We start from the raw sequence: 25051 nt of genomic DNA, 5'->3' as shown, positions 1-25051 counted from the left end.
AGTCTGACTACACGAATTGTTTTGCGGACGGACTGTTGCAACGCGCTAATGTGTCCGCCTGCAGTCCCACAGGTCAATGAGGTTTTTTGTTATTTACTTTATTAAAACCACAATTTATGGGTAACATAAGCTAACACCGTCTTCGATGACAGCAGATTTTGTTTTCAGATTGTGGTTTTCTCCGTTACCGATTATATCTAAAACGAAGTGAGAAATTTCGTGTATTTGCTATAAAGTTAAGTTAAAATGTGGAACCAGTGCGGCTCATTTAAAGCTCTGCTAAATATTTTTGAATCTAACTATATGTTGATTGGTTTGCAGTGGCTTTCAGCTATATTGCGTGTCAGGTCATATAACCTGCCACTGTCATGTATGTAAGTGGACTGCTGACTGGAGTCACTTATGAATATTAAGCAGCTCACCCCACCACAACTGAACAACTTTACCTTTGAAAATGTTGACTTTTTGGAAAATAAAATTAGATTGCACATGTATGCGTTTATCTGTACATGCTCTGTAGAAGTTGTGCTCTTTGGTGGCACTCTGCTATAATTTCTTTGTTCAGAATGTTCATTAATTGCATCCTTGCTTGATGAATTTGCATAAGCAAACATCCATAGGAAAATTACAATGCACAGTGTGCAATGTGGGATCTCATCCCAAACAGAACCTCCTATTTGGTGGGTATACTATTCGAATGTAGGTTGGTTTGTATACTCCAAAAATGTGTCTATTTTTTTACATGCAGGAATGGATGATGGCACACCAGATGAGGTCTTTGCTGAGCTCAGACCGAAGCACCTCGGGGTCTGGGGCGTTGCTCAGATAGCTGCAGGCACTGGGCTTGCAGTCTATGCTATGTGGGTGGGAATCCTCCAGCCAGGCTTCAGAAAAGTCCCCTTAAGACTTCAGGTGCGGTCTATATTTAATAAGTATTCCGCAGCAGTACTTCTGTATTTTAAATCTGAAAGGCTTTGCCTAACTTTTTTGCAGGTCCCTTATATACCTGCCAGCAGAGCTCAGGTACAAAATGTAATGGCATTGCTGAAAGGACGAAAGGGAGGTCTCATGGATTTGGGGTCGGGTGATGGTCGGATTGTAAGTACGAACAAAACATTTGGGGTCCTTTTTCTTGTGCTTTGATTGACTCGTTCTGGTTGTGGTCAAATTTGATTGTTCAGGTCTTGGAAGCCCACCAGCATGGTTTCAGTCCGGCTGTTGGTTATGAGCTCAACCCGTGGCTTGTTCGGCTCGCCCGCTTCCATGCATGGAGAGCAGGTCATCAGGACAAAGTGTCCTACCGACGGGAAGATCTCTGGAAGGTCTGAGTTATGGTATTTGTAACAAACACAGAATAAATAAAACAACATAATAGCTTGCGTTCAAACAATACAATAAGAGTCAGAACTGTTTCCCCCTGTCTGAGCATATGCATATAAAATGACAAGAATGTATTGAAAGTATAAATATTTGTTACGTTATTATTTATGTCCTTGTTCGTATTCACAGGTCGACTTGACAAAATGCAAGAATGTAACCGTGTTTCTGGCTCCCAGCGTGGTAAGTAATAGATTCAGCATAGATCAATTGTGAATGAAAACAGTGATAATGCAAAGGTTTACATAACCAATGCAATATGGTGCAGTGGATCGGCATAAAGTGCTCCAGAAACTGGGAACAATCACCGAGGCAGTGGCTCTCTTAACAGGTACATCACCTTAAACTGTCAGTGTTTCAGAGAAGATTTATAGACAGTCTGTAGTGAGAGAAGTGTTAAGTAAGAAATCATTCCTTTCAAATCATTTCACATTTTGGGATATTTTTAAGCTTCAACAAACCAGCAAACATAATCAATCAGGACCCTGATAGCACATGCTGGAGACTCTCTCATATTCAAATGTGTGTTATTGTGTTTGTAGCTTTCGCTGTTACAGAAGAAGCTGCTGGCTGAGCTTCCTGACGACGCCTTGGTGGTCGCTGGTCGTTTTCCCTTCCCTGACTGGAAACCCTGCAGGATTGAGGGACACGGCGTGGACAGAGCTTGGGCATATAGCATGCAAGCACATAAACAGCATGCCTTCAAAAATGACATTGAATTGACCAAGGAGAATGGATCTTCTTGATACTATGTGAATGTTTAGACTTTTGCCCTCCTAAAAAAGCTCAATGGAATTACTTCCTGGAAATATGTGGATTTTTACCTTCACTTTCAGACTGCATCTTTTATTCCTCTACAGGCGGGGGTTTATTTAAAAGAAAAGAAAGAAAATTAATTTGTTTGAATATTTATAAATGACTTGTTTGTTAAAATGATCAATTCTACTGTTTCAACAAGGCACTTGTTTAACTGATAGAGCTATATATGAAACATGTGTTTATAAGTACCTGTTTCTGTTATCAAGCCAGATAAACACACATTTCTTACAGAACTCAGAAATCAAAGTTTTATCACCTTCCTACTATTAATGTATTTAGTCACCGATTGTGTTTTCACAGTATATGCATCTTAAAAGTTATTTTCTTTTTTTAGCGTTGTACTATTTTAGATTGTATCGCTTATAGGATTTATATAAGATTCCATGATAAGTCAACTTTAGAGAAATATTTGAACTTCACAGTGCAGCCAGGCTTTCACAAGCAGAGAAACCTTTACTAACATTTGGAACGACTTTCGGATGAGGGTCAAATATGCTTTGTGTGAAAACTATGGCTCTGCAAGCGACTGCAATACTTGTTTAAATTTTAATCGTGTCTACTGTATACAGTCACAAGAAAAAGTTTGTCAAACCTTTCAGATTTTCTAGTTTTCTGCATTAGTTGGTCATAAAATGTGATGTATAACCAACACATGTTACTCATTATAATTTCACACAATTCTGATATTTCATGTCTTTCTGGAACATAACCATTAAACATTCACTGCACTGTGGAAAAAGTAAATCATGTCTAAGCTAATGACTTAAAAAAGCCAACAAAAAGAAAAATCAATGTTTTGTGGTGGATTTGTTCACTAAATACTAATTATAAATAATTTGTCTCTTTGGGTTCAGCACTTTGTGTTTGTCTACACTTCTGTCAATGGGATCATATTTTAATTCCAATGCTGCAGAAAAATTAAGCAATTCCTAAAGGTCTGCATACATTTATCTTGCTATTGTATAAGGGATGACATATAAACAACAATAAAGTTGTTCTAGCACATCTTTCACTGTAGTTTGTTTATGTGGTAACTGTTTTTGTACCTTTACATGGTATTATCTTTCCTGTTAACAAAATAATTGCCCATACAGTGAAGTTAGTTGCTCCATTTTATTTGTGGATTTAAATAAAGCCACTTCATTTGACAGCAAAACGTGTCAATATCTCACATTCATGTTGATATTTTGTTTGGATTCCAGTTTCCCCGCTATAAGAACATTTTACTGCAGATCTGTTGACAATTAATGACCATTACTGACTTTTTACTATTTACTATTACTGACTGATTACCAACTTTGGGTCCCAGGGCGCTGGAGCCAATTCCTTCCCGCTTTGGATTCATCCTGGACAGGTGACCAGTCCCTTTGCACACATAGGGAAAACATGTCATCTCCACCCTAACCGGGTCCCACGGGGACCGGGAACAATGACACATCTGTGCATGATGTCAAACTTTCATAAAAACCGACTGAATAACGCCCCAAAAAATAATATAAAAACTTGACTTTAATTCGAGCGAGCTGTTATTTTGGCGGCTCGATAAGATGATTGAATATTTTCAGTAGTTTGTTTTGAGTTTGTACTTTATTGACGGTCCCTGCGCTGCGCCTCTCTGGCTGCTTTGCGCATTACGCACACGGACCAGTATTATTGGTCAAACTTGTTGGACGACCGTGTTCAGATTTTTTTTTACTTAAACACACATTGCGGCTCGTTGCTTGAATTACACGGCTACTAAAATATTTCTATTGTAACTTTACACCGTCACATGGAAGTGTGAATTTGACTGTTTTCTAACGGCATCGAGACAATCAAAACGGTCGCAACTTTCACTTGCCATGCTGGATTTATTTGTCCTACGAGGGAGAAGAGTCTGACTTTGTAGTCGGGGGAACCGGGATGGCAGACAATGAGAGTAACAGAAAGATTTTAATGGGACTGCTGAAGCAACCCGGTAACGACCGGTGCGCAGACTGCGGTGAGCCCGGTAAGCGCGTTGTCCATGGAGCCTGACTCAGCCAGTGGCGGGTTATTATCACGGCTGAAGTCATGTGATAAACTCCCCGAACTGGAGCTTTTTTTAAGGGAAGTTAATCTCTACAATAGTCAATACCGTTGCATATTGTATAGATTTTTTTTTTTTTACTTTGGAGTTTTAAATGCGTAATGATTAGATTTTGAGATGTTTCTGTTATCTCATGGTGAATATTCTAACATCAGATAAAGCAAACATCATATTTGTAAATCCAATCCTGATGGCAAATTTATACTTTTAACTCCTCTTGCTGTGCACCCCTCAGAGCCAGACTGGGCGTCCTGCAAGCTGGGGGTCTTTGTATGTCTGCACTGCTCTGGGACGCACCGCAGCCTGTCCACCAAGGTCAAATCCCTCTGGCTGGACTTCTGGGAGGATGAACAAGTGGAGGTAGGTTTGATTCAAAATGCCCTGATGTCTCATATCAAACCTGATATCAAAGGAACTGTGTCCATGTGTAATGGTAATGTGTGCCTCTGCCTTTCTTTTTTCGGGGGAAGTCACTGAAATCCAAAGGCAACGCCAAAGCCCAAGCTGTGTATGAGAAAGCAGTTCCACCTTTCTACTATAAACCTCAGACAAATGACTGCAAGTAAGTAATGCTTGCACTCTTCAGAGGACTTTATCTTCTCCTGATAGCTAAATTAATCCACGATTAGATATTTTCTTTTCTGTGCCAAAACTGCTGACATGGCAGTGACTAAAACAAAACTAAGTAAATTCAACTGCTGATTGTAGAAGTGAAATCTGCTTATTCATCCACAGTTGTATTGCTGCTGCAGTTCATGTTGACTTGTTGCTATGGCACCTTGAAAGAGTATTTTCTTCTTCTTCTTTTTTTTAACTGCAGGGTCCTGAAGGAGCAGTGGATCCGAGCTAAGTACGAAAGACAGGAGTTCTCTGGAGAAACAAAATATCCACCTCTGCCATATACCACAGGTGCAGCTCGAACATCTTTACTGGTCTGAATTGTACAAAACTATTTCAACAATGCAGTTCCTCGTCCACAAGCAGAACCAGTTCTTTGGCTAATGAAATAGCCAGGAAGTAGATTTTAGCCACTCGTCACAACATGTTTGTCTGTGCAAGTCTTTTTCTTTTCCCACATGTGTTTGAAAGCATCTGTGACCCTGTGGTTTTCCTGAACTGAGTTCAGGTTTCTATGAAGGGATGCTGTGGAAGAAAGGGAAGGAGAAGATGCAGTTTCTGCAGAGGAAGTTTGTATTGTCGGAGAGAGAGCTTAACCTCATGTACTACAACAAAGGAGATGTGAGTTCCCTGGCACACCTAAAATGTACTGTGCTTCATGAGCAGACAAAAATAACCTTCCTCGAAATCAAGTACAATTATTCAGGGCCACAAAATTGATATTCACCTTTTGTCAACCAGAGGTGAGTTGTACCACCATCAGAGCAGTAAAAGAGTATTTCAAAAAATATTTTGAGTGCTTCTGAGCAAAGTAACAGAAATGAATATAGTTGATTAAATGAGTTTAATGAGAGTAAAAAGGAACAGAAGACAAAGATCAATGTTGGCGTGATTAATTTACCTGAGGTAAACCATGATTGAAATTCTATAAAGACTGCTCCAAATTTGTTCCAGTAGAGGCATTTTAATCAGATTTTAGTGTGTCAACAAAGTGCTTTGTGGAACTTACATTAAGTCAGTCATGCAGGTACTGGTGGCCCTCTACCTACTCTGATCTTCACATGTGTTTATGATCCAGGAGGCCAAAGGCCCTAAAGCTGTAATCGCCATCAAGGACTTGAACGCCACATTTCAGCCAGAGAAGATCGGTCATCCTCACGGGCTGCAGCTCACTTACCAAGATGTGAACCATACCAGAAACCTCTACGTTTATCATGAGAGTGCAGAAGTGAGGCCGCGTACTCATCAAATGAGCAGCAGGTCTTGTGCTGGTTGGTGCGCAACAGTTTCAGGGTTGCAAATACACTTGTTTGTTTCCTTCTACTTTAGGAAATAGTCACCTGGTACAACGCCATTCGTGCTGTTCGCTTTGCATACCTTAAGATGATGTTCCCAACTGGAAGTGATCAACAAGTACGAAAAAAATAAATAAAATATATGGTGATTATTGTTTTTCACCTTGAACTCATTTTAAGAGAGATATTAGTTTAATGGTTGTGCTTCTCCTTCAGTTGGCATCAGAAATAACAAGAAATTACCTCAAAGAGGGATACATGGAAAAGACAGGACCACTGGTAAGTTAAAAGCCTAATCATTATGGTATCCATTTCGATATTTACTTTTTATATTGCAACATGTAGATGTGCTGAGTGAGGCATTCAAATTGAGTCTCCACCCTTAAGTGAATCACGGTACTCACTCATTGATTTGAGACTTAAAGCTATAAAATCATTAACACAATCTTGACATCAATTCTGAAACAAACTCAAAGGCATTTCTAAAACATTACTCTGTGTTTGTTCGAGTGTTCGAGCCACACTCATACACTCATTTAATAAGAACATTTCTCATAACAACTCACAGCAAAACGGAGCAAACCAAAGCATTATCAGGCTTAGAAAGGTGTTCAACTGTGTTTTCAAAGCTGTTCTCGATGTATCTGGAAGCTTGCTTGAATTGTGCACGAATGCATTTAATTCAGCTTCTGCATGTTTTGCAATGGTGACAGGAAAAAGATTCCATCCAGACAAACCTGAGGTTCTGAATCGTTCACAGCATAACAAGAAGGATGAAAATATATTCAGAATCCATCCAGAGCTTCTAAATCAGCTGGCATCGTGATCTAGATTCTGACTGAATGGACTTATTGTTCTGTTGTAATTACACATTATGTTCTTTCCATTTGTTTGACTCAGCAAACAGAGCTATTTAAAAAGAGGTGGTTTGTTTTGGACTCCCAAAACAGGAAGCTGTTGTACTTCAAAAGTCAGCTAGTAAGTATAAGAAAAAAGCCAACTCTTGATGTCCATTAAACTTAAGATTGAAGTGTGTTTTAGATTTTAATGCTCTCTTCTTACGTGATTGTAGAATGCAGAAGAGTTGGGGGTCGTCTTCATCGGCGCAGAGCGCAATGGTTACTTCGTGACTGAGGATGTCCAAAAGAGCCCCCGGGGAAGCAAGTGGAAGTGTGGCATCATGCTGCAGACGCCCGAGAGACAGTTTGTCTTCATGTGCGAGCAGGAGAGCGAGCAGAAGGAGTGGCTGGGGGCCTTCAGACAGGTGTTGTCCAGACCCATGGCGCCACATGATTACCTAGGTAACCTTCAGAATACTAAAATATACAAAAAATGTGTTTATTTGAGGATGAGAGGGTGATGCAAACCTGAGGAAATTATAAAGCATATCAGCATTTCTGCCCACAGAAATGGCACAGTTGCAAAGAAGAGAGACATAAACCACAGTTGCAGCTACTTAAACAACATCTATATAGAACAAAATAATATGAACAGAGAACATAAAGCAAAAAAAACAAACAAAGAAACTGATAAGTAGATGATTTAAAAAATGTTAATGAATTAGAACAAAACCAACAACAGTACACGTTCATTGTTACAGCGTTTGACAATGCCTTTGATAGATGAGGGTGCACTGTGTTTGGTGCAAATTACAATTTGGGGATATTGAGGACTTTGACAGTTTACTTGTATGCCCAAATATGACTAAAGTGTGTTTAAAATACAGAGTCTATGTGCTGTCTAATGCACTGCCCTGCCCATTGGCTACCTGAACACCTGAGCAGGAAACTTGTTACCATGCTAATATTACTAATTAGTACTATAGCCAACCCGCGGCTGAGACTGATTAGGGAGCAACAGGTATGAGTTATAACCTTCATCAAGGTCAGCATGATATAAACAAGTCAGCCAGTGGTGCTTCTGCAGGAAATAGTTAGAAGTACAGCTATCTGGTTTCAAGGGCAATTGTTTTCTTTAAGTGTGGATGACAGGTAATAAAAATGTGCACCAGCTATAACATGCTTTACATGTATTCATGCATCACCAGTTATGAATCTTTGTTCTCTTTTTTTCTTGTTATAGTTGAATCCAAAGTGAAGTATAGAAGATGACCTACAGAGAGGCATCACAGCAAGATGTGGCTGAAAGAAATACAGCCTTCTGAAATATAACAGTACAGCAGATCTGTGCTGACTATGGAAAAAGAAGTGGACTGTGAATGTACTCTGTGTAGATTAAATATGTAAATACACTCATTTCATCTTACAATGAACTGGATGCTAATACCTGAGAAAAGTATTGTGTAGTGACAGAAATCCATTAAGACTCCGAAGAGATTTCTCTTATGTATCATTGTGTATCTGTGTATCATTGGGAAGGTTTTGAAGATGTCTCCTATTTTTGAAACGTGTAACTTGTTGTTGAATATATTTTTTTATTTTTTTAAGTCCATAATGATATTTTTGGAGGAGACAGTGTTTCATGAACCCCATCGTTACTTTTTTGGGAATGTAATTAATCTAACTGCAATAATACCATATGTGTACATGTGATAATCCAAGACCCTAGTCCCTTGTAACACTTATGACAAAAGTTAACAAATAAATGACTTTTTAAGATGGAATTTTCACCACATATCACATCAAATGTATTTCAAAGTTAATTTACAGTGTTGATTGAGGAATTCCTAGTTTCTAATTTATTCACAGAGGATCAGAACACAAGGAGCCAAGTCGAGACATCGGTGATGTAACAGTAAAAGCAAATGTATTAGCATTAAAGATGACATCTTTCATTAGATTTGATGGGGCATCAATAAATATCCTTGATGTTTAAGTTTTCTTGAACTTTTATAGGTTTGAGAAAAGATATCGACGTAAACATAGATGTTTACATAATACTTCTTTACGCTAATAAGTTATTTATTAAATAGTTAATAAATTTTTCCACATTCATTTTAGTCGCTGTTAAGTCTTATTATATATTCTAACTTTTAATTTATACTTATCATACTCTATTATTAGTATTATTAGTATTGCACTTCCGCTTTTTTGGCAGCAGATGGCAGTATAACGCGGTTCAAAATTCAAGCGCAGTTTGTCCTGACCGGCTCGCCGTAGTTCCCCGGTACTGGAGGTCGGGCATGCTCATGAAACATCCTCTGCGATAAACCATTCGAGCGCCCTAAAGAGCGCGATTATCGAGAATTTACAAAGATATGTCACCCGTGCGGCCGTTTAATTTGCCTTCCTGCTGAGCTCACGGCGCTCACGTTGAGGAGAAGCGAGTAGAAAAGACTGAGGGAGCGGTGAAAAGTCTCTGTCCGTTTTGTCCTACAAAGGCGCGGAGTGTTTGACAGGCAGGGCCCGACGTTAGGTAAAGTACCGGGGGAGGAGGCGGACGGCATCCCGGGGACTACATGAAACTATAAAATCCTTTCTGCAGAGGCAAACGAGCTGAAACATGAGGAAGGACGTGAGGATACTGCTTGTCGGGGAACGTAAGTAGTTTTTTATTAATCCTCTTGCTGGGAGGTTCGAAGCTAACGTGCTAGTCGCTAGCGGTTGATAATGTAACGAGGGGCTTCCAGCACACTGTGGTGGCATTTCTCAGTTTCCCTATCTTTGTTTTCTGCGTGGCGATCGGAGAGGAATAATTATCACATGGCGCATGATCGCTGTCTCACGAGTGTTTCCATGTACTGTCATGTCTCTGTTTTCTGACTACTTCTTCACTGGGATACAAGGCTGCCCTGCATGTGTTCACTTTAAAAGCTCGAGACAATAAATCCCTGAAATATATGCTCAGTCTATGAATGGGTTGGAATAAGACAAACACAAATCCAAGAAATTATTTAAAAAAAACAAACACTTTAGTTTTCAACCTCTTCATTTGGTTCATGCTTAACTTTTTTGTCTAATTGCAAAGAAAAACAAGCACATTTGAACATTTGATCAGATATACTGTGATCTTGTTGATCCACTAACTAAATATAAGCCTGAAATATATATTCCATAAAATGTGCACAGTGTACACAACCTTTATTTAACTCATTTATGTAGTGAAGTGTCAATCTTTTAAAAGGAAACGTGTTAAATATCAATATTGTATACCTTTATTCTAAAAGCCTGCTCAGACAGAAATGAAATGTCCTGTTATGTTTAATTCTATTGATGTTCTCAAGATGTACTGGAAGATTTTCATATTCTTATCACTCATTTACAGAAATCAACCAGCATTTAATGTAAATAAATAAAGTACGACCACATCTCAATAAAAATCAGTTCTTGTAATTCTGATGTTTATTGCCTCAGTATGAAAAATCTGAAGGCCATCAGGCTTTTTTATACATTTTTGAATATTATTTCATGATTTAAAATCCTAAATTAGAAAGAATTGGAAAAAAAGGATTGAAATGTTGCACTTAATGTGTGACAAATCTAAAACCTCAAAGTTTCACAGTTGTCTTGCATTGTCGGCTAACTTTTTGAAACGCACCTGTATATGTGGCGTGTTTTATTAATATTGCACCTTATTGACCTTCCCTTTCAGAAATCTTTGCTTGATTAGGTATCGTCTGCTAAACATTTGCTGAGTCTAGTTGGCACAGGTGATTGTGTATAAATATCTGTGTGCCGTTACAATAATTTGACCTTTCCGTGGACTCCAAAGGGAAGGCAGGGTTGAGCCAGAAAGGCAACAGAGAGCATCCAGCCAACCACGGTTCACCTGGTCTGTTTGTTCTCATTAAAGCACACATGTTGCCAGGACTATTTATATTTCAGTTGTGGCTCTGTGGGATGGCCCAGATGGCCACATTAGGTGGGCTGGTACTTTTGCCAGACTGCTACGTGCCCACTTGGGTGTTGGGAAGTTCAGTAGAGTTCAGACTGGGGGGTGGGGGTGGGGGTGGAGTCAGCTGGCTGAGGGGAGTGGTACTGCAGCCTACAGCTTCTATTCCAAAGGATTGAGGCTTTTTATTCACTCAGTTAATATTTATTGTCAGTTCGTCAGTGTGTACAAGACAGAAGGAGAATCAAAATGCTGTTTCTTGAAACACACTTGGAATATAAAGCAGACCTGAATAATGCAGATGAATTCAAGCAGCAGATCAGCGTGTTTTGTGGCATACGGTTTTTTTTGTTTTGTTTTTTATTGTGATCAAACGTGTTAGAAAATTCAGAAAAATGTATAAAGTGCCACATCGTAACAACTTAATGATGCCAGGCTGATCACCAATTTCTGAGAATTCCAATATTTTCAGTTCATTAAAATAGTGAAATGGGTAAATAATGCCATTGTTACTGTTTGCTTTATAAATGATGTAATAAATTTGCATAGTTTCTTCTGGATTATGAGAAATGCATATTGAATATAAGACGGGAAAACCGGAATAATTGCAAGAACGGTGCCCATTTGGTAGCATTTATTCCTTACTCCGTTTACTTTGTCAGGTTGCAAACTGTCATGTATCATCTTACTCTTTACATTCTGAATTTATCACGTGGCAATTAGAGTAGAGGGAATGCAGTGTTAACTTCACATTCTCGTAACCAGACCGCAGCTCCTCTGATCTGTTTGACAGCGTTAGGGAGCGCTCCTTTTAAAAACACAATAGATCTCTATAAAGTTTGTAATCGGGTGGATTTTCCTTTCGTGTGTACAGCCAAGGTGGGGAAGACGTCACTGATCATGTCGCTGGTCAGCGAGGAGTTCCCTGATGAGGTACGCCTATTCACACTCCCAATCGGATCACCCTGTTATCCTGTTAGAAAAATGTTCTATTCTGACAAAAACCAAAAAAGACTTGTTGTCAATATTGAGTATTGTTGTCGTGTGTTCTGCAGGTTCCTCTACGAGCGGAGGAGATCACCATCCCAGCTGACGTCACCCCAGAACGGGTGCCCACACACATCGTGGACTACTCAGGTAACCTACAGACACACACACACACACACTGCTGTCTGAGACTGGCACAGTGAGTAGTATCAGCTAAACAAAGACTATTGTACCCATAATCTCCCCTTTGTATGAATATAGAAACCTTTACATTGTGTGAAACTGTTCACTTCGTCACACTTTTAGAAGCTGAGCAGTCAGATGAGCAGCTGTATCAAGAAATTTCCAAGGTCGGTTTCATTCATTTCTCACCTCCAAGCTCTCTCGCGATGTGTGAACCCAATTTAGATCATATTATCTCTCCTTGTAGGCCAATGTCATCTGCATAGTTTACTCAGTCAACAACAAGAAATCGATTGAAAAGGTGAGCATGTAATCAAATACGTCCGTCCATTTGATCTGTGAGGATTAATTGGTGAGCAATGTTTATTTACAGGTTGCTGTTATGCTTTCTCTTTCAGGTTACGAGCCACTGGATTCCTCTTATAAACGACAGGATAGATAAAGATAGCAGGTGGGTATGGCTATGGGGCCACAGGTTATCTTTTACTTTTAAATCAAAGCTGATAATGTTTATACTCATTAGACGAAACGTGTCGCCAATAAAATTTTAGTTTTTTTCCTACAAAAAGTCCATAACCTTCTACATTGTGTGTTTAATTTTATATTAAACTGAGGGAATTGGCTATTTGTCACATTGGAGTAGCTGTAACCAGGAAGTTCTTCTTGCTTTTTGCATCATAACTGTGTTTAATAATAAAGCAGTCATCAGTTTTGCTGCTAATAATTCTGTCTTGATAAATGGTTTGACCGCAGGGTGCCTCTCATTCTTGTGGGGAACAAGTCCGACCTGGTGGAGCACAGCAGCATGGAGACCATCTTACCTATCATGAATCAGTACCAGGACATCGAGACCTGTGTAGAGGTAAATGATCCACAGAGACACACTCCCGCATGGGGGGGGGGTAATTTGATCCTTTGAGCCATGGCTGCTTGGAGATTTCCCTCTGTTGAGTACATGAAAGCAATTTGAAAAGTTTACTGAAAATTCAATACTGATCAATACTGCATGGAGCGAATTGGCTCTCAGGCCGCCGTCCACATCCTGCCTCCACTTACTCTGAGTCATTAATTGATTTATGTGCCTGAACCTCGTGATCGGAGGTCCGCTGACTGATCCGCTGAGTGCTGAGAGGTTTGGCTGTTCTGGTGAAGAGAGACGAGTTCGGCCTCCGTTAGTTTGTCTGAAACGTTCCCCCCGTCGCCGCAGACGGTTCAGACACGGCTCAGTCACGGTCCCCTCTGAAGGATCAGTTACAAAGGTGAAAGCAGGAGACGTGGAGGACGTGAGGCTCCACACGTCCACAGTCGGCACCATTCAGGGCAGTCGCACAGCTGCAGGGAGGCAATATGGAAATATGTGATGGGAGTAAATCACCCGTCAGCTCAGTTTTCAGTCGGAACCAGGATTAATGGTTATTCTTTTTAACTTTATCAAGGGTGAAACAAATTGTAGCATTTTCTATAAAAAGCTGTACAGGCTCTGGCATAGTTGTGCCACATGACGCACATTAACATCCCCACTTTTCTTGACTGAATATCAGCTTACCACCACGCCCAGGTGTTTATTCACGACTCTGACAGAACAGAGAGGAGGAGCGGAGACTCTGCACAGCCACTATCACTCTGACAGAGCTTTGTTTCCGCTCTCCCTCCACTTTCTTCACTTTGCATGTAGTTTTTGACCCAGTGAAATGCAATGTAGTGAAAATATAAAAATTACCACATAACAGTGACTTCCTCTTTCAGCACTTTGATTATTTGTGCACATTTTTTACTATTTGATCATTTATTATAATTATTATTATTTATTTTTTTTGCCTTACTGGGGATTTGTTTGCCATTATTTAGCCAACATCTTTGTCACATTGTCTCCCCTTTAGTGTTCTGCCAAAAACCTGAAGAACATCTCCGAGCTGTTCTACTACGCCCAGAAGGCCGTTCTCCACCCGACAGGACCTCTGTACTGCCCGGAGGAGAAGGAGGTGAGTTTGGTGGTGTACGCTGCAACAACGGGCTTTTGATGAGTCATTACACAAGTATGAGCATGCCGTACAGCGTTAACAATGGTCGCGTTGTACTAATAGTAAGATGACTCACTAGTGTTGTATTCAAAGATTCACAAATGTTGCTAAGCCGCCATCATTTTATCGTGAAAATTATCACTTGAGGATTCTTCTCACTTATACTCGACATTAAAAGCTGAATGCTCCGGTAAAGCAGCAACTAATGCTTTTTCTTTTTTTTTTTCTATGTTTTAGCTGAAGCCTTCTTGCATCAAAGCTCTAACTAGAATATTTAAAGTGTCTGACCTGGACAACGACGGCATTCTTAACGACAACGAGCTCAACTTCTTTCAGGTAATTCCTCCTTTCCTTCCTGTAGTTGGGTTGATCAGGTTATTTCAGACTCAGTAGTTTTTATGAATTGTAACTGTTAGTCGTTCTTAGTCGTTACACAAACTCTTGTCCCTTTTATTGAATAATTATTTTATGCGACAGTGCAAAACTAAGACTTTCATCTTTAAAAAAGGTCCTTTGAAATAAATTCTGGGAGCTAAAACGGTTGGGTTATTGGTTCAATGATACAATGGAATTGGCCCTCGAAAAAAGGTGAGGGTTGAGCTCTCAGTCTGTGGGTATAAAGTAGTGCTTGAGACCGATCGTTTTAGTCTTAAATGTCTTTAATCAATGTCTGTGTGTGTAGTCACTTTCAATTTGCAGATAGTTATTGTCCATTTTGTGACTAGAGATGGGTCAGACTTAATAATCTTGATGGTTTAAAGTTTCGAAAAACGACAGTCTTAGAATAGTAGCACCTTTTTTAGAATGGCGCCATCCCCTGGCTGCATGTTGCTGTTTCATACTTTAAGTACATTTTTTCATCATTTCCAGGAATTTTCTGAATTGGGATCAGTGAAAGGAATATACCAATAAATCCATCTAAAATGTCTATAAGTGTTGATAACTGCACCCGTTTTTTGGATTGACAGAACCTGATGAGTGTTTAATGAAGCAAACCTGGCACAACAAGGATTTTATGGCGTTTATATATTTACAGAGAACATGCTTCAATACGCCACTGGCACCTCAGGCCTTAGAGGATGTGAAGAACGTGGTCAGGCGAAACATGAATGATGGAGTCCAGGACAACGGACTGACCCTCAAAGGTCTGACTCAGTCCTGTTTGCACTCTGTTTCTCCTCCTCTTTTTATTTAGCTTTCTCCGTCTGTCTTCTTACCCGTTTCCCACTTTCTGCTCTATGTGTACGACCAACATTTCAGAACAATATGAACACCTACTTGCTGCCTTCCACTCTGTATTTTAGGGTTCCTGTTCCTGCACACCCTGTTTATACAGAGGGGCCGACATGAGACCACATGGACCGTGCTGAGGAGGTTTGGTTATGACGACGACCTGGAGCTCACGCAGGAGTACTTGTTCCCACTGTGAGTGCAGCCAGAGATACTCATTTATAGCATTTTCTCTTAAATGTACAGAAACAGTCGTACACAGTAAAGTTTAGGTTCCCTAGAGGCGTGTAAAGGAGCGCCACTGTGTAAAGGAGTGGCTTTGTGAGGGCCTTGCGTCTTGGCAAATGTTGTACTGTAATAGTTGAATTTTGTCGCTCAAAATACATATGTTGTGGATTCTTATGGACAGGTGAATGCAGCAAAAGTTTTTTAACCGGCTGACGTGTTTCGGCTGCACCATGCAGATGATGGAGGAAGGCTGCAGATACAGCTGAAACATGTCAGCAGGGTAAAAACTGTTCCTGTAATCACCTGTCGTTAGAAAAGAATCCATAACATCTGTAATGTTATTTTCTCGTTTTTGAGGGGGAAAACAGACATTCTGTGATCTGTCTGTTTGGTTGTAGAGTGGGTTCATTGTTATGTTAACAGTCGTGTCTGCGTTTCTATTCCAGGTTAAAGATCCCACCTGACTGCACCACAGAGCTTAACCACAATGCCTACCTCTTTCTTCAGAGTGTCTTTGACAAGCATGACAAAGTGCGTTGACAACAATCTTTCCTCTTTACCTGTATTTGGTCTTAAGTTCCTGCAAGGAACTCTTTTCTGAGCTCTTAATCTGTAGGCTCTTTGTCTGTGCTTAACCTTCATACATTCCTCTGGTTAGCCTTGTTTGTTTTGTTTTTATGCCCTTGGAATATCTGTTTAAATTGAAGAATGTCAATGTGTGTCCTTGAAACCATCCAGGACAGAGATTGTGCGCTGTCACCAGAGGAGGTGAAGGACTTGTTCAAAGTGTTTCCCTACATGCCTTGGGGTCCAGATGTCAACAACACAGTTTGCACTAATGAACAGGGATGGATCACATACCAGGGATACCTCTCCCAGTGGACGTGAGTGTGGAGCACTTCTATTAATACACACACACACACACACACACACACACACACACACACACACGTGTTCAGAGCTTCAAACTTAACACCAAGACTCACAGATCATATTATAAATATACTCGTGTGAATCATGTGACAGTTCACTGTCTGACTCCTGTGACTTCTCTTATGTCCTTTTGGTAGGTTAACAACATACCTAGACGTACAGCGAAGTTTAGAGTATTTAGGTTACCTCGGTTACTCTATCATCTACGAACAGGAGTCGCAAGCAGCTGCCATTACTGGTGAGACTGATTAAATTCATGCCTGCTTTCATGCTTCATGCTGGTCTGAACTGCATATCTGAAATTATCTTTGGTTTTTTTTTCCTCTCAGTGACTCGTAATAAGCGCATCGACCTGCAGAAGAAACAGACCCAGCGCAGTGTTTTCCGCTGCAACGTGTTGGGAGCACGGGGCAGCGGCAAGAGCGCCTTCCTGCAGGCTTTCCTCGGCAGGAACCTGCAGGCCGGTGGAAATTTATTCACGCTTTAATCACGATTTGTGGGACTAGATACAGAATTCACTCTGGCTCAGCGTCATGTTTTCAACCGGATCAACCCTCATGCTGTTTTAGACACGTACCAAACACTGCTGTTAGTAACATCCTTTAAAACAACTATTTTTAGAGGGGAAAAACAACATCGCAGACTTGTTTCTTGAGGACAAAATTCACAGAAGTATGCAAAGAATTAAACATGTGGAATTAAGATACTATCTTTGGATTGTAATGACTTCATCGTCTATTGCAGCGTCAAAGGCAGATCAGAGAAGATCACAAGTCTTTCTACGCCATCAGCACGACTTACGTTTATGGTCAGGAGAAATACTTACTGGTGAGACCTGTCTACTTGGCTGAATCGTTTTTATCTACCGATCTCTGGATTACTCTGGCATAATCTGTGTTTTCCCAGCAAAACTGTTAATCCCACCCCCCCATCTGCTCTGTTCCCGGTTTCATCTGTTTTTCCTGCAAGCTTCACGAAGTAATGCCCGATTTTGACTTCCTGTCCGAGGCTGATTTGGCCTGCGATGTCGTCTGCTTGGTGTACGACGTCAACGATCCGCGCTCGTTTGAGTACTGCGCAAAAGTGTACAAGGTGTGTTGTTGTTTATTTTAAATCAGACGCCACCACAGGTCTGTTTGTTACACTTCGCACGCCTCATGTTCAACACTCGTCTTTGGCAGCAATACTTTATTGACAGTAAGACGCCATGCGTGGTACTCGCTGCCAAGTCGGACCTGCACGAGGTACGGCAGCACTACAGCGTCTCTCCACACGACTTCTGCCGCAAACACAAGCTGCACCCACCTCAGCCATTCACCTGCAACTCCACCGAAGCCCCCAGCAAAGACCTCTACACCAGACTCACCACCATGGCCATGTATCCGTGAGTATTCACATCTCTGATCTCTGCCCCCCCCAATTCTTCTACTTCATCTCTCTTCTACCTTTTTCCGGGCTTGACATTCCACAAAAGGTTGAACTTTAATCCTAAAGTTAAAGCATGACTTGGTTTGATGATTTATTTAGAGTCAGTTTGATGTTTCAGTGAGTACATGAACACTGTTTGCTCAACTTGCTGTTTAGGAAAAGTTCCATTATTTGAAATCACTGAAAATGTAAATCTTTAGAAATTATCCTTTGCAACATGAGTTTGAGTGGCTTTAATTTAAATAATGTGCTTGAGTGCTGAGTAGTGATTTTATTAAGAAGCCCGTCACATGAAGTGATCGAAGCAATACAGAAAAAAACAAGTTTGGATTTTTATTACTTCATTGTTAATCTTAATTAATCTCCTCCGGAATCTCTACTCGATCAAGAATGTTTCCTTTTGTTCTCTGTTCAATATTCAGTCAAACGTTGGATGATTCAAACTTGCCATTACATATTTGTGCACTTTCATTTCCTCCCTGGATCGTAGGTGGAGGTCAACTGCAGCACTAAAGACTTCCTCTCTGACAAGTAGTGTTTTTATTTAGACCAGCAGTTATGCATTGTAATGTAGTTCTCATTTTCTCACCCTTGGTCACGTACAGGTGTGTGTGTGTGTGCGAGTGTGTGTGTGTTTGCGGGCGCGTGTGTGATGTCTCTGTACGGTGGTGAATACACACATTTCTGTGTTTTTCCGCAGCTACGCCCGTCTCCGCTGCATGTGTGCCTGCAACAGGTGCACCTATTGCCTGTGTCAGAACCTCCTCAAGTTGGAGCTGCTGCGCAGCATTAAGGCCCAGCTCCGCAGGGTCGTTTTCAACAGGTCCATACTTAGAATACAGCCTAGTGTTTTAACATAGACTCATTCCTCCTCTCTGTGTTTCCCGTGCTTGGGTCAGACCTCCTCCAGAGACCACAGCGTAGCGTCCCCTGTTTTACCCCAGGCTCGCTAACTCTGCCGATGATGACAGCGCCTCTGCTTCCCTCCTGTGCCCTGCAGGTCGTTTACGCTGCATATCCACTGCACGGGAAAGGGAATAGTAAATGTGATCAAACTCAATGGGAGTGTTGGCATTCCGCAAATCGTTTTGCCGTGGGAAAATAGTAGTCCTTCTATAGCGGCGTGGGTGTGTGTTATTTTTATTTTTGCTCTCACCAAGCAGCGTTGATTTTTATTGAGGATTGTAGCAACTGATAAGAAAATAACAGCCAATAACGTAATGAATTTAGCCATATTCAAATGTGATAAAGCCAATAATGTAATAAAAATGAAGATTGAAATTGATGTGGAGTATGTTTCCTCAATAACAATCAAGATTTTCAACAATACTACCAAAGCTGACAGGACGTTAAACCAATGTTATTTGATTTTCAAGTGATTTTTTTTTTTTAGTGTTAGTTCAATAATCTATTATCCTGCCATTAATGTAATAACTTTTGTTGTTAATCTTTGTTATTGGCTCAAATATGTTCTTACAATATTGGCAAAAATGGCCCAACTCAAAAATGATTGGCCGTTATTACAGTATAGATTGCTACAAGGGCTCCTGAAAATATATTCAAAAAGTCTTGGAAATCCAAGAGTATCCCAGTGAAAACAAGCCATAGAAGAAAAGCCGCTGCCTCAGCTGCAAAGTCCTGCCAGAAGCCCAAATGACACGTTAAACTAAGAACATGCGAAGCGGTGCCACCTGAGGCTTTTACTCCAGCAAATCTTCACTCGCCTCTTTCTCTCCATGATTTCCTGTGTCACTTACAGTCGGTCACAAGGTCGCTCTCTGTTCACGCTGCTTTCCAATTATGTCGGCACTCTGTGCGGGTGACACCGACGTTTTCCTCCCCAAGTCCCATTACCAGCATCAAAGCCCATTTCTATCGCTCCCTTTATCTTTGGCTTTAAAACCGACAAGTCACGCCGGATGTTTTGGTTTCTGCTCCAGCTCCAGCCAGCCGAGCCGCACTCTGTACAGTCTGACACAGCCGGGTGTGACCGCCCTGTGCCAGCTAACACGCAGGCTGCTAGCCAGGGAGGTACCAGTGTGTCTGCCTGGAACTGGCATGACGCATGACGTTTGCTCATCTAACTCTGACTTCCACGTGTTTAAAAAAAAAAACAAAAAAAACACAAGATACTCAGACATTTTACTCTTTGTAATTACATCTGAATGTACTTCTCAATCTAATTTCATATTTAGGTGTTCATTTAGTTAGTTGTTGACCCAGTGGTGCTTTCAGTCATAAAACAGAAAAGACAAAACCACATTATTGACTCCAGCTATGGTTTTAACTTTAAAGATCGCAGACTGAAGTGATGTTTGCCCCCTCCTGTCCTGCAGTGGATATGCAAACCGTAAACTCTGCCTAACAAGCAGCCTCCTTTATGCATCCAACATGAGAGAAACACAACCGGTCTGTAGTTTGTGTTTGATTCAGACTTTTGATTTAACTGCATGGTTTTTTTTTCCCCCTCATTATTGGAAAACGAGTTAAATTCTTTCTTTTGAATTTTCCATAACCGCATGATGATTTCACTCTAAATGTTTTCCTCATTTCCCTGCTGAAGTCTGCACCCGCAGGAGAAGCTTCTGCTTTGTTCGCCCTGGGCGTCTCCTGCGGGTTTAGACTCGACGCATCTGTGTTAAAAACCGATTTATCCAATCACAATGTGTTTCTTTGATGTGTTGCATTGATTGCCTTGCACTGTTCCAATCACTGTTGTTTTCATCCAGTTTTGTTTTTTTTCTTTCCTATCTTGTATTTCCTTTCTTTGTGTGTGTGTTGTTTTCTTTTTCCACCCCGTAGGTGTTCAAACACAAGTGTTTGGCTGCCACTCTTCCTCTTCCTCCTGCATGTGCTCACCCTCTGCTAATCTGCCTGCTGCCGGTGTTGCATGGCTCCTCTGTTTTCCTGCTCTCTCTAACTGAAGGCATGGCTCCACTTTAGGGGAGCTTATCTATGGATACTAAGGGAAATGGTTTCACTTCTGCACTGCAAAGGGAGAGCTGTCGCTGTTTTGAATGTGGGGAGTTTCAATTAATGAGGTTTTGGTGGACTGGGCGAAGCTGTGTGACGCGTTTGCTTCTGCAGTTCAGTTATTGGCGACCATCCAGTCCGGAGTAGATGCATGTCGTGTTGCGTCCAGCACTAACTCTGTTTTTGCATTTTATTTCTGGGGGCATGACTCTCGTCACGCCAGCTGGCAGCGCAAGAGGCGGTCGCACCACACCGGGTGACTGTGATACATTAGAATTTAACCCAAGTTATTATAGTCCCAAGTATCTATGCTCATGACAGTCGGTCATTACAAAGGTTAGAAAGTAAGTGTGCTAAAGTTCAGCTTTCAGTCAATTTGAAGCAAAAAAAAAAGTCCTTAAAATCAATTTGAACAACAAAATAATGATTATTTTATTCAGTAATGAGATTACCTGACTGCCCTGTGGTGCGTACAGCTTTGTACAATGTGTGCAGTGAAAGTTGGCTGCTGTAAGCTTGTGTTTTTTTTTGAGGCTGGTGATCGGACTCCTTCCGGCAGGGTGGAGCTGCGTGATGCTCACTAAATATATAAAAATATTTAACATGATTTTAAAAATGTAATAAGCATATTCTAATGTTAGAGTCTAAACCATTGATTAGTGGATTACATCAACATTTAATCTAATAATTGTTAGAATATGTTAGTTTCAGCTTCCTAAAGTCTCAATATCTGCTGGATTTTAATGTCTTATCAAGACAATAAACTTTGTTAAAGATTTAGTTTGACTAGATGTGGACAAGTGGTGGCTGCATCCCACATAACTTTCCTGTGAATAGATTATTGGTCTTACAGGTGGAGGAAGAGGATTTTCACAAACTATAGATCCATCTTCTTTACCGCTTTATCCATTTTAGGTTTGCGAGGGTCTGACTCTTAAGCCAGACGACTCTGGGTAAAGACGGGGTGCTCCCTGGACAAGCAATTGATTTGCAGGGAATCACTTCAGTCATCAACTAACTGCAAATGCATGTTTTTGGACCAGATCAAATCCAGCCAGGTAGAACAGGGAGAACAAAAATGCCCTTGCTTGAATCCAAATCAATAGAACTTCGTGTTAGAGATGGTTGTTTTTTTAAGGGCCACAGAAACCCAACAACTTCAAGGATCACTCGTTTAGATATTTGATGGAAACTAATTATTAGTTGTCTGCCTTCATTGGTATTTTATCGCAGTATGTCCCTGCTTGGCCTGCAGTGTTTGTGTGAGCACAGCCCGGGTGTGTGACTGCGACTGTGTACATGTGAGGGAGGCCGCTGGGCCGGGTGGAGGTGGTGGGAAGGAGGGTTTCAGCCCGACGCTGCAGCATTTCAGCCGTCTCAGACGTGGAGGGGTCCATCTTTATGGAGACCTCCGCTGGGCAGCAGACTCCCCCGGAAAGGTAACGGCAGAAACCGCTTCTGCAGGGAGAAGATTGTAGTTCATTTTGCTGGATGTGAACAGAAACAAACCTTTAAGCCAGACCGTCTGGGTCTGTTAGGCTGGTTTTGAGTCTTTTGGGAACACTAGTGGTTTAGTGTGTCAGTTCGTGTTTCTGCAGAAGTTTTACAACCAGTCAATGTGAATCCGTCGGTACAGAAAGCTTCAGTCTATCTTTCTCTCTGTTCCTGCTGCTTCCTTCACTGCTTCACCTCCCTCTGTTGCAGTTTGCGTAGTTCATCGCTGTTTGTAATTTTGCCGGGATAAATGGAGTGTATAACGTTTTAACTCTGAGATAAAGAGGCCAGGAGGTGTCACAGGAACGTGGTTTTCAAGATTTCACCATCAATTGTTGTGATTTGATATTCAACGGTATTTCAATGTTTTATCTGAGATTTTCTTTTAAATCCGAGGTCTTGGAATCTTGGTCCTGAAGGGCTACAGCCCGGCGTGATTTCGGTCTCCCTCATCCAACACAACTCAATCTAGTGACCGTGCCATCGTGAAGTTCTTCAGAAAGTCTAATGACAAGCCACCGATTACTTTCAGAGAAGTTGTAAACATGCAGGACCAGCGCATAAAAAAATGAATAAATTCTTCGTTTTAGCTTTGATCCTCTCCTGAGACGCCTCCTGGGCTAGACGACATAGTACAGAACCACCCGTTGATGTGACTTAGAACAGCCACCTCTCCTAGACCCCGACTTTTCCTTCTTTTTTTTTTACCATCCTTCAATTGCTGTCCGTTCGATCCGAATCACCAAAACCAGACGTGAAGAGAAAGCCTGTGATACTGTTTATAGATCAGGGGTGTCAAACTCTGATTCTGGCAGCCAAAGTCTACTTTTAACAAATATCCTTTTCCAAAACCTGAATACTCTTCAGTGCAAGAAATTCAGTACAATTTCAACTGTACCTCATTTACCTTCACCTTCCGGTGCGTGTAAGAACGGTGATCCCAATGAATATACTAGAAACAGCAGTTAGTTCTATTTAGAAATGTAATTTTTTTTAATAGTTTTTTTGACATTGAGGTTGTCATGCATGCCAGATAAGACCCAGATCGGCCCACGAGCCATCGATTTGACACTCCTGTTCTAAATTATAGGCATTTTTCTGATGATTTCTCTCGTCCTGAATCAGGAAGTTTTTATTTAACAAAGTACATGACTTTGTTTAGTCATTTGGGAATTCATTCCTGCTGTGTTTTCAGCTGTTCCCCACTCATTCTTTTTACCTCCCCCACCCCCATTTCTTCCCCCCTCTCTCTCTCGCTCTCTCTCGCAGGCACATGGCGCAGGCTGACCTGAAGAACTCCACCTTCTGGCTGAGGGCGAGCGTCGGCGCCACCGTGTTCGCCGTGCTGGGCTTCGCCATGTACAGAGCACTTCTAAAGCAGCGGTGATGGGGCAGCATGAGCGCAACTAATTCCTCCCTGGTCCTTCTGTTGACCCCCCCCCCCCCACCAACCCGAACCTGATAGCCTCAAAAAGACTTTCTGATCAACCCCCCCCCCCTCCCCCGACTCCACATCATCCCTCTGTCTCAAAGCAACACTGGCAAAAAAATACAAAAACCAAGAGAAAAATGATGGCATCGTTTTTTCTATTGGGGGTGTGGCTTATTTTTTTTTTTGTTTTGTTTTGTTCTGTTGTGGGGAAAAGGTTGGGTTATTTTTGACATTTCATCTCGGTGTGTCAATGCTGACATTGTGTGATCTGTTGGTTTTAGTCTAGGTGAGGTCAGACACTCGGGATCACTGGATGATTTCAGCTTATCCAGTCCTTTTTTTTTTCTTTCTTTCTTTCTTTTTTCCCACTCAGGTCAGTACAATTAGTTAAATATTTGAAAACCAGAGAGGCATGTGTGCTCAGATGAACCACAAAGGGACTTGAACTTGTTTATAGAAATGTATATGCAGTATATTCCGTATGTATTCCTCCAGAGTTTTTAGGATTCCGCCTGTAGACCACATCACCAACAGGAAGTGGCGGGACAGAACGGCACTACATCTAACACTAGAAGGGTCATGGACGTCATGCACTTGTTTATTTTTTTGAGTGTTAATTTATTAACCCGTTTTTTTTCTTTTCTTTTTTCTTTTCTTGCCTGTTTTGGGAGCACCCCAACGAAACCGATGGAGGAATTTGCATTTTTCATGTATTTTTGTATGTAGTATTATCAGAGCTGTCTTTCACGACGCATCATTTATGGCTTTCTTGTTCCCGTTTTTATTTTTCTGGTTTTGAAATAGAGCCTCCCCCCTCCCCCCTCCCTTCCTTATATTTTTATGAACTTAGAGGCACCATGAAACTGAAATTTACGCTATTAACAGCAGCTATTCAGCACCACCTCCCCCACCTTGAAACTATGGAAGTGTTTCTTCTCATTCTTCTTTTCCGGCATTCACAATAAAAAAAACAATGGTATTCTTCAACGCAGCTGCACACGTGCTAACCGGTGGACTTACAGCTGATTTATCAAGGGAAAAGAAAATGGTTTTAAATATCTGTTAATAAATGACATTTACACCCACTGCTGTTGTGTTTGTGCATCTGTGACCGGGCAGGAGCAGAGTGTGGGAATTAACCTTTGGATCATCAGTTTTGTTTTGTTTTTTTAAA

At 41.1% G+C, this 25051-nt stretch overlaps 3 protein-coding genes across 11 annotated transcripts; all 3 read left to right on the top strand.

Moving 5' to 3' along the window:
• Window positions 1-25: 25 nt before the first annotated feature.
• Window positions 26-3343, top strand: antkmt (adenine nucleotide translocase lysine methyltransferase). Of its 2 annotated transcripts, none has more exons than XM_080487094.1 (6): window positions 26-207; window positions 749-912; window positions 994-1098; window positions 1182-1322; window positions 1510-1560; window positions 1920-3343. In XM_080487094.1, exons 2-6 carry the CDS (start codon window positions 751-753, stop codon window positions 2121-2123), a joined length of 663 nt encoding a protein of 220 aa, XP_080343220.1. In that variant the 5' UTR covers window positions 26-207; window positions 749-750; the 3' UTR covers window positions 2124-3343. The 2 variants fall into 2 exon arrangements, with proteins under 2 accessions (XP_080343220.1, XP_080343221.1); XM_080487095.1 differs by having other exon boundaries at window positions 30-72.
• Window positions 3344-3813: 470 nt separating this feature from the next.
• Window positions 3814-9010, top strand: adap2 (ArfGAP with dual PH domains 2). 4 transcript variants are annotated; one of them, XM_080486888.1, is made up of 11 exons: window positions 3814-4186; window positions 4500-4624; window positions 4735-4826; window positions 5085-5173; window positions 5391-5503; window positions 5961-6110; window positions 6212-6295; window positions 6394-6456; window positions 7078-7155; window positions 7250-7478; window positions 8260-9010. In XM_080486888.1, the coding sequence occupies exons 1-11, from the start codon at window positions 4099-4101 to the stop codon at window positions 8286-8288; spliced, it is 1140 nt and encodes a 379-aa protein (XP_080343014.1). In that variant the 5' UTR covers window positions 3814-4098; the 3' UTR covers window positions 8289-9010. The 4 variants fall into 4 exon arrangements, with proteins under 4 accessions (XP_080343014.1, XP_080343016.1, XP_080343015.1 ...); XM_080486890.1 differs by having other exon boundaries at window positions 3830-4186; window positions 5403-5503; window positions 8260-9009; XM_080486889.1 differs by having other exon boundaries at window positions 3836-4177; window positions 8260-9009.
• A 274-nt stretch (window positions 9011-9284) lies between these two features.
• On the top strand, window positions 9285-24963 carry rhot1a (ras homolog family member T1a). Of its 5 annotated transcripts, none has more exons than XM_080488348.1 (20): window positions 9285-9676; window positions 11843-11901; window positions 12024-12105; window positions 12262-12305; window positions 12386-12439; window positions 12537-12589; window positions 12892-13000; window positions 14019-14120; window positions 14397-14495; window positions 15196-15304; window positions 15464-15584; window positions 16064-16148; window positions 16356-16501; window positions 16688-16788; window positions 16880-17010; window positions 17295-17378; window positions 17520-17642; window positions 17732-17934; window positions 19919-20009; window positions 20781-21334. In XM_080488348.1, the coding sequence occupies exons 1-20, from the start codon at window positions 9640-9642 to the stop codon at window positions 20919-20921; spliced, it is 1974 nt and encodes a 657-aa protein (XP_080344474.1). In that variant the 5' UTR covers window positions 9285-9639; the 3' UTR covers window positions 20922-21334. The 5 variants fall into 5 exon arrangements, with proteins under 5 accessions (XP_080344474.1, XP_080344475.1, XP_080344473.1 ...); XM_080488349.1 differs by lacking the exon at window positions 19919-20009 and adding an exon at window positions 18679-18801 and having other exon boundaries at window positions 9290-9676; XM_080488347.1 differs by lacking the exons at window positions 19919-20009; window positions 20781-21334 and adding exons at window positions 18679-18801; window positions 23715-24963 and having other exon boundaries at window positions 9303-9676.
• The last annotated feature ends 88 nt before the right edge of the window (window positions 24964-25051 follow it).

This window comes from Lipophrys pholis (assembly GCF_963383615.2).
Source record: "Lipophrys pholis genome assembly, chromosome: 19".
Taxonomy (NCBI): Eukaryota; Metazoa; Chordata; class Actinopteri; order Blenniiformes; family Blenniidae; genus Lipophrys; species Lipophrys pholis.
Note: the sequence above shows the minus strand (reverse complement) of the source record. Positions and strands in the feature narration are given on the sequence as shown.

Coding starts and splice junctions, on each gene's coding strand:
- antkmt (XM_080487094.1), top strand. CDS start 751: ATGGATGATGGCACACCAGATGAGGTCTTTGCTGAGCTCAGACCGAAG. Junction 913..993: donor AAGTCCCCTTAAGACTTCAG/GTGCGGTCTATA, acceptor ACTTTTTTGCAG/GTCCCTTATATACCTGCCAG. Junction 1,561..1,919: donor TGTTTCTGGCTCCCAGCGTG/GTAAGTAATAGA, acceptor TTGTGTTTGTAG/CTTTCGCTGTTACAGAAGAA.
- rhot1a (XM_080488347.1), top strand. CDS start 9,640: ATGAGGAAGGACGTGAGGATACTGCTTGTCGGGGAAC. Junction 12,590..12,891: donor AGGATAGATAAAGATAGCAG/GTGGGTATGGCT, acceptor GTTTGACCGCAG/GGTGCCTCTCATTCTTGTGG. Junction 17,643..17,731: donor ACTGCGCAAAAGTGTACAAG/GTGTGTTGTTGT, acceptor CGTCTTTGGCAG/CAATACTTTATTGACAGTAA.
- adap2 (XM_080486888.1), top strand. CDS start 4,099: ATGGCAGACAATGAGAGTAACAGAAAGATTTTAATGGGACTGCTGAAG. Junction 4,187..4,499: donor CGCAGACTGCGGTGAGCCCG/GTAAGCGCGTTG, acceptor TGCACCCCTCAG/AGCCAGACTGGGCGTCCTGC. Junction 5,504..5,960: donor TGTACTACAACAAAGGAGAT/GTGAGTTCCCTG, acceptor TTTATGATCCAG/GAGGCCAAAGGCCCTAAAGC.